Source organism: Eutrema salsugineum, unplaced genomic scaffold (assembly GCF_000478725.1).
Source record: "Eutrema salsugineum unplaced genomic scaffold, Eutsalg1_0 scaffold_9, whole genome shotgun sequence".
Taxonomy (NCBI): domain Eukaryota; kingdom Viridiplantae; phylum Streptophyta; class Magnoliopsida; order Brassicales; family Brassicaceae; genus Eutrema; species Eutrema salsugineum.
The window spans coordinates 1,224,031-1,232,074 of NW_006256342.1; the positions used below are offsets into that span (position 1 = coordinate 1,224,031).

At 35.4% G+C, this 8,044-nt stretch overlaps 2 protein-coding genes across 2 annotated transcripts; one reads left to right on the top strand and one right to left on the bottom strand.

Moving 5' to 3' along the window:
- Window positions 1-2,860: 2,860 nt before the first annotated feature.
- Window positions 2,861-5,290, bottom strand: LOC18009408 (probable eukaryotic translation initiation factor 5-2). Its single transcript, XM_006389986.2, has 2 exons — window positions 5,106-5,290; window positions 2,861-4,640 (listed from the first exon to the last, which is right to left on the bottom strand). Exon 2 carries the CDS (start codon window positions 4,349-4,351, stop codon window positions 3,044-3,046), a length of 1,308 nt encoding a protein of 435 aa, XP_006390048.1. The 5' UTR covers window positions 4,352-4,640; window positions 5,106-5,290; the 3' UTR covers window positions 2,861-3,043.
- A 1,884-nt stretch (window positions 5,291-7,174) lies between these two features.
- Window positions 7,175-8,044, top strand: LOC112090084. The gene has a single exon (XM_024160887.1). The coding sequence runs from the start codon at window positions 7,175-7,177 to the stop codon at window positions 8,042-8,044; it is 870 nt and encodes a 289-aa protein (XP_024016655.1).

The window sequence follows — 8,044 nt, forward strand, 5'->3', positions numbered from 1 at the left end:
CTACGGGATTTTGCTTGATTTTGTTCGAATTTACAGTTTCTGCCACACGACAACAAACTTTATTCGGTAACCTGCTCTTTTACACCGTCCGATCTAGCGCGTGCATCTCACTCTCATCCTTTTTTTCTCTCTTTTCGGTTCCATTTAATATTTTTTCTCCTCATATTTAGGTTCACTTAATGATGTTCCCTTTTTCTTTTCTTTTTTTGCGTAAACAAAAATTAAATTATGTCCTACTCTGACTTGGTACTTTTTTTTTTTTTTTGTGTTCTACAACTACAATCAATTTTTTTTCTTCTAAAAAAACCGAATTATTAAGGAGGAATTCTTTGTTTTAAAAGAAAATATTATATTAAATTTTCTGCAGTGTCAAGAGGAATTGAAAAAGGGAATACATAAATACTTCTGTAGATTTTTAAAACGATTGGAAAGAAATTTAATAATGCATATGATATATGCTCTTTACTATACTCAAGACCTTAACACTTTGAATTATCTTTTCCACCAACACATAAAATTCGCCAAAGTTACTTTTCTTAAGCCAAAAAAGATTAAAATAGTCTAGTTAGATTTAGGAAGAATATAATTGATTGAAAACATAATAGAAAGACACAAATATTGTGTCTTATAGTAAAACCCTTTTCATGTTTTCAGGAGATAGATGTATTAACAATTCACAATGTCGATTTTCTCACATTAGATAAAAGAATTATTACCTTGTTTTTGTCAAAGACCAATATTACTTTGTCAAATTACTTGTTTATTTAACCTGTTGTTTTTATTTTGTTTTGTTTTCTTAAAGAATAGAAGTTTTGTTTTCTTTACAAAAATTTCAAAGTAAATCAAAGTGGATCAGTTCCAAGACTATCAGTTTCAATTAGCAAGCTGGCTTTAATGTTTAATATTTTTCAATTTAACAACCCGATAATTTCAAAAATAATAATATCTAAGCATTCTAAATTTTTAACTAATAATGTAGATGGCAAAATAACGCGTATTTTATGGCGAATTGAAAAACATAAGATGTTCCATTGAGAATGTTTATTGTGGTTTTAGTTTTTCATTGATTTTCTTTAAAATTTGTTAGATTTATTTCTCAACAAAAAATTACGTAACGAAAAATAGGAAAAATATTTGCATTTAGAGAAAAAAAGGAGCCTACTATTTGCAAGATCAAAGAAGGAGAATTTTTTTATATTATATAATTTGATATCTACTTACGAGATTTGATGATCTGAGAACAAAGCTGCAATATAATATTTTGTAGACTGATTTCTACAAGATTGATATACAAATTTTTTTTTTAACAAAAAGAAAAGAGATACAGTTTTTCACTCAGAACTTGAATGGTGACCATTAAGCGGTGCGATTTTTGAGAAAATTTGGATTCTACTTATTTGTTACCATTCAATCATTTTGACCAAACTATTGTGCATTTTTTTATCATTTAACTTTTGATTAAAATATTAATATAATATATCAATTTTGTGAAGGAAAAGTGAAATACACAGTGTACAGTAATTACACACCTCTTTTGTTGTGTATTGTTGTATTTTGTGTGTTTTTCAATTATTTTTTAAATGAAAAAATTTAGATATATTAATTTTGTTGAGATATTCAATTCTATTCAAAAAATATTAAGAATGTTTGTTGTGGTTTTAGTTTTTAATAGTGCGTATCTGTTCAAAATAGCGTGTATCTATAGGGCATTGAAAAACATACAGATGGCCCATTGAGAATGTTTGTTGTGGTTTTAGTTTTTAATTGATTTTCTTTAAAATTTGTTAGATTTATTCCTCAACAAAAAATTACGTAACGAATAAAGAAGGAAAAAAGTTTGCATTTAGAACAAAAAAGGAATCTAGTATTTGCAAGATCAAAGAAGAAGAATTTTTTTATATTATATAATGTGATATCTACTTACGAGATTTGATACCTCACAACAGAATTGCAATCTAAAATTTTGTAGACTGATTTTTACAAGATTGATATAAAGATTTTTTCTTTAACAAAAAAAGAAGATATACAGTTAAACTTCTATAAATTAATAATATTAGAATTGTAATATTTTATTAATTTATCGATATAAAAATCAGTCCAAAAATTTAATTTAAAAGTTAAGAAATGTATTAATTTATCAAGGTATTAATTTATCAAGTAATAATTTATAAATTTTATATTGTACAAATTTTTCACTCAATAAAAAGTATGTAAATCCCGAAAATTATTAAAAAGGATTTCATTTTTTATTCCGTTGGCGCGTGGGAAAAGCAGATGGGTGGCCAGTTAAGAATGTTTGTTCGTGATTTTTAATAATTTTTAATGTCATTTATTTTCAACGGCAGATAAAGAAGAGTGTAATTTTTAGATTTTTTTAAAATGAGCGCTATTTATTACGCTCCGTTCAAACGGGCCTGTTTCTGTTTACGCATGTTTCGAATTTTTTCATTTTAATATACGGCCCACTATCACATCAAGGTTACAAATTTAAATACTACTCCGTGACAATGACAAATGACAATTATACCGAGAAGTCAATGACCGTGAAACCGTCTCAACCAGACTCAAAATATTTCCCTAAGTCATCTTCTTTTAGAATACGAGTAGCGCGAAGCCGCCAACATATCTTACAACTTTTTTTGTTTTTGTTTTTTTGGAAAAGTGAAATGTACAAATCATATAATGTTGAAAAAAAAAAAAAAAGTTTTCATGTCATGAGAACAAAACTCGACTACTTTTCATTAATATCTGTCAAATCAATGTAACGTCAGTAATCCTCCTACGGTTAGTAAACACATAAAGATAAACAGTACGATTGGTTCTTGTTTGGACAAAAACAATGAAAATAATCACACACAGCTTATAACACCACAAACTCATTTTTATAGATTCCTTGAATAGCAACAAGTACGAGCAACCATTTGTAGATTATTGTTCCATTATTGTATGCAAAAGAAAATGCTTACTGAAAACAGACGAAAAACAGACGAAAAACTGACACAAAACCCATTAAAAAGAAACAGCCAAAGAGCCAAAAGAAGTCTCAATCCTCCTCTTCCGACTCAGACTCGGCGCTCTGGAGCCAGTCGACAAAAGGCTGCACCTTTTTCCAAACCGGCGAGCTTTTGTCAACTCCGGTCAGACCCTTTTGGTACCATTCCAAAACAAACTCTTCCTCAATGATGTCTTGATCGTACAATGCTTTAAGAACCAGAGCCACCTCTTTGACCGCTTCTTCGTTTCCATTCTTTCCGCAGAATGATTCGATCGAATTGAGAAGATGCATCTGTGATCCATCCTCTTGCGTTGCAGCCACCAAGTAGTTCTTCTTCTTCGTCACTTCCTTTGCAAATCCTTTGCCCACACCATCAAAGAGAGCACTGAAGAGTGCGTCCATGACGTCTTGACGAGGATCCGAGCGAGAGGAGATGAAAGTTTTGAGATCGCTTATCGGTGAACCTTTCTTCAGATACTCTTTCATTTCTTGAAAGAGCTTCTTCTCCTCCTGCGGTTTCTCAGTTTCTCCGTTGGCTAGGCTTTTGGGAACCTTTTTCTCTTCTTCTTCTCTAGCAGTGAGCATCACCAACTCTGCAGTCGCAGCACTCAACTGTTCTTTCATTCTTTTCTCAGCGGCTTCTCGGGAAGTATCGGTTTGCCACTGGATATCATCATCGTCTTCATCATCGTCCACCTCCTGCGCAATCTCATCATGCTTCGGGCTGATATCCTCATCAGAAGTATGATTCTTGGACGTCTTAGAAGAAGAAGCATCCTTCCCGTTGGTAGAAGCTTTCTTCTTAGCTTCCTTCTTCAGCTTTCTCTGCTCCTCATCGGCTGCTTCACCTTCTTTGAGCCTCTCCTTCTCAGCCCTTCTCATTGCCTTCTTGTCCTTTGAGCCCTTCTTCGCCTCCGGTGGGTTCTTCAGAATGAATGTAGTCAGTTTATCCCTCATGTCAACCTCAGAGATAAACCCGCAAGCAGCACACTTGAGATTCACCATCTGCGTCTTTGTGATAATAATCTCAGTCTCAGGGTTGCCACATCCATAGCACTGGACATACTTCTTAATGAAAACCTCCAGAAGCGAGGCAAGCTTGGGGGTGGTGTGGGCTCCGTTCACAAGCGATGTCCCCGTCTTCTCGTCAAATTTGGACTGAGCACCGAGCTCACAGCCAAAGTACTTGGTCGTGTAAGAAGGAGGCCTCCCCAAGGCTTTGGCAATCTCAACATTGTTGATAATGTTGGTCTTGATGCCATTGCCTTTGCCTTCAGTCTTGGTAAGCATCTTTGGCATCTTGTACCTGTAAAAGGCATCGTTACGGTTGGATTCACCAATGTTCTGCAGAGCCATCCTTGAGAGATCTTGTCAGACGGGGAAAAAAGAACCAATGGCTTTTTGTGAACCGGGAAACTGAGCGACAATCTTCAAAGGAGTCTCCGGTTTGAAGATGCGTGAGCCTAGAGTTATGGAAGAACTTGTAGTTCTTAATTCTGGAAGTAGGACAGTATCTTCCAAGCAACCAGATCGACAGCAAAACGGGGAAATCTTGTCAGACATAAAAGAAGCTTCAAATATCCGATTCTGTCTCCACTTGCAGGTGACGAAAAACTGCAAAACCCAATCTCCTGTAAGCAAAACTCTGAAAGGAACAAAGAAGCAAAAGAGTTAGACAATATATTTTGAGGAATGAATTATGTAACATTCAAAAGCACCACACAACATCAATAAACGAAATCCGATAAATCAGAGCATTACAGTTACAAACAAACGCAACAGGACGAGAAAAAATAGACAAGGAGACAAGGATCAATCAAAAGTCGAAGGCGAAAATTCCGATCTGTGTCAAATCTCAGTCAAATAAGGTTCATAATCATATCATTAGTTTCGATCGTTTAGCTCACCAGAAACAAAATATAATCAGATAACTGGAAAATTCGAAGCTTAAGAAAACGAACCAGATCCCTCTAACAACACCAATAGACAAACAAAAATCACACGAGATTGAAACAACAACAAAAACAAATATCGAAGAAATCTATCGCCCAAAAAAGCAAAATCCCTAATACGCCTGGAAAAAAAAAGGTTCAAGGATCTGGAGAAATACCTCTTTCTATTAGACGAGGAGGAAATCGAAGACACAAGAAGCGATTGATACGGAATAAAGAGTTCGTCGTTGAGAGGCGTTTGATTATATAGGAAGAGAGTTGTTGGAGATATTAGGGTTAACTTGGGAATAGAAAAGGAAAAATACCCAAATTTTATTTTACAGTATTTCGACTTTTCCGTTTCGAAAGTATTTTCCTTCTCCTCGAGTAATTCATTTAATTTCCCATCTGTTTCAGGATTAAGGATGAAAGGCCGCCAGCGATGTTTCTGCTTCAATCTTTGATTGGCCACATGTTTACACGTGTTGTTTTTTCTTGTACCTTTTATCTTTTGTATTTGGGTTAATGTTGGGCTTTAATTTGTTTTCAGTTGGGTTTTGGATGCTAATCACCACTTGTAATGCCCATGTTTTTGGACTTTCGTTTATAAAATGAATAGATGACAAAAGAAAGACCCAATAGGAATGGCTTGCTTTATTTATTTAATTTTCTTTCGACTGTAACTTATTTTTTATATTTTCCGATTCAGAAGTATATTTCTTTCTCCTAATAACATATTTTTCGTTACATTGTAGAAAAAATGTCTGGTAATATCTTAGAAATAAATTATGTTTTAGTCTTTTAGACCATGGGTTACTCAACAAATACACTTTAATAAGTCCGAAAAAAATACACTTTAATATTAGTAGATATTATAAAAAAAATAAATAGTTTCTATAATACATATAAAAAAAAATTATCAAGGTACCTTCTCGGTAATTATCAAACCCAAATACCATTTAAGAGTTGTAGTTCAAATCAACTCTCTTCTCTATTCAACAATTTTGATATTAATCTTATCATTTAACCAAAAAAACCATTTATTGTTATAAACAAATGGATTTCTAGTAACCGGTCCACTAACCATCAGGTTAATGTCTTATGGCTCATTAGGATTTATGATGCATTAGTTATGTAATATATATATACACTGCTTATGGAAATAATAAGACCAGAGTTTTTTCCCTTAATACGTTATCAGCACGAAGCTCAACTTCAAACGATCATACTCTCAAAATACAAGGAGTTAGAAGGCGATCTACATATCATTTTGAAGCCCTGGAAGAGAAGAATCTAGTGGTGAAAACCGCTCCTCAATCCGACACCAGACGCGCCCTCAAGACTCAAAACAATCGGCACTGTCCCACCTTCGCGGGTTATTCTTTCCAAGCGGTGGTTCCTCCATTGTAGCAGCTGTTCGTCCTCCCTTCTGACCATCATTCTCAGAAGTTTCCAGTAGATATCTGTGGTCTTTAGCTCCCAAATCATAAGCCGGTCAGAAATCCATTTGGCGAAAAAGTATTATCTAAACCCTAATGCTTTGTTCAAACCCTATACCGATCGGTCCTAGCATCATCTAAACCAAACACTAAAATTCCTTGCAAACCGAAACCTAAATCTTTGCAAAACCCTAGATCTAAAATCGTTTTGGTTTGTCTATCGTTAAACCGAGATCGATCGGTTTAAATCCTAAACCGATCGGTTATTTATCTTAGATCCGATCCTTGAAAACCCTAAAACCGGTCCATGCAAGCTCCTAAATCCTAAACCAATCGACCCCTTAAACTCTAAACCAATCGATCCACCTAAACCGTTTATAAACCGATAAATTCTAATCCTAAATCGATAGGGTTTAAGTTTAAACCGATCGGTTTTTCCTAATAAAAATTAAACCCTAGCAAATCCGTTTAGTTTAATCCCTTAACCGATTAATAACCCTAATAACCGGTTTCCAAAATTAAATCTAATTTAACCGGTTTTGTTGTTTAATCGATCAATCCGATCGGTTTAAGCTTAATCGGTTAATTTCAAATTAGTTTATCTATTAGAGCTAAATTTGGAAACCCTAGTAAACCGGCTAGGTTATAAACCCTAAGGTTCGATTTTAGAGTTCCCTTATATAGCAAGTTTCCTAAAATAGCAAGTTTCCTGAAATGGAAAGTTTTCCCAAGAATACCTTAAATCCCTTATTCCAATGATCATAGTCTCATACTATTGATTATTTAACATAAATTATTATATGTTTCAGATGTCAAATATTCAGAAGGTCGAATATGAGGCACTCACTGTCTCCGGAGATAACTACCTCAAATGGGCCATTGACACCAAGATCTACCTCAACTCAAAAAGTCTGGGTGAATGCATCCAAGATCCCAACACCGCGACTCAAACAGAACGGTACTCGGCGATATTTATTATCCGCCATCACCTCGCTGAGTCTCTCAAGCAACAATACCTCACTCTTGAGGATCCACTCGAACTTTGGGTGGCACTGAAAAAGCGATATGACCATCAGAAAACGGTCATACTGCCCCAAGCCAAGTTCGATTGGAAGAACCTACGGTTCGAAGATTTCAAATCCGTCGAAGAATTCAATTCCGAACTCTTTCGGATAGTTGCACTCATAAGACTATGTGGCGAGCAGGTCACTGATAAGGATATGCTAGAGAAAACATTCTCTACTTTTGGCACTCCCAATGTTGTTCTCCAACAACAATACCGTGCCATGAATCATAGCACCTATGAGGATTTGATATCTTGCTTACTGCTTGCTGAGAAGAACAATCAGCTTCTGTTTAGGAACAGTGCCATGCGGCCTCCAGGATCAGCCCCATTGCCAAAAGGAACCAGAAAAGAGTCCAACTTCGTCCAACGTAACAGATCCTCAGATCGTGGACGTGGACGTGGAAATGGACATGGACTGCGCGGCAGAGGACGCGATAGACCGAACCAAGATAACCGACCTAGCCTCAGTTTTGGTCGGGGTAAGGGTCGTGGTATCAACAAACCGACCCAAAGAGGCAGTTCATCTAGACCAACTCCTTGCTCAAGATGCGGAATGACTAATCATTGGGTCAAGATCTGCCGTACTCCCAAATATCTTGCTGAGCTCTACTAG

What these genes read in the sequence shown, in the direction of transcription:
- LOC18009408 (XM_006389986.2), bottom strand. Translation starts at nt 4,351, where the DNA reads ATGGCTCTGCAGAACATTGGTGAATCCAACCGTAACGATGCCTTTTAC.
- LOC112090084 (XM_024160887.1), top strand. Translation starts at nt 7,175, where the DNA reads ATGTCAAATATTCAGAAGGTCGAATATGAGGCACTCACTGTCTCCGGA.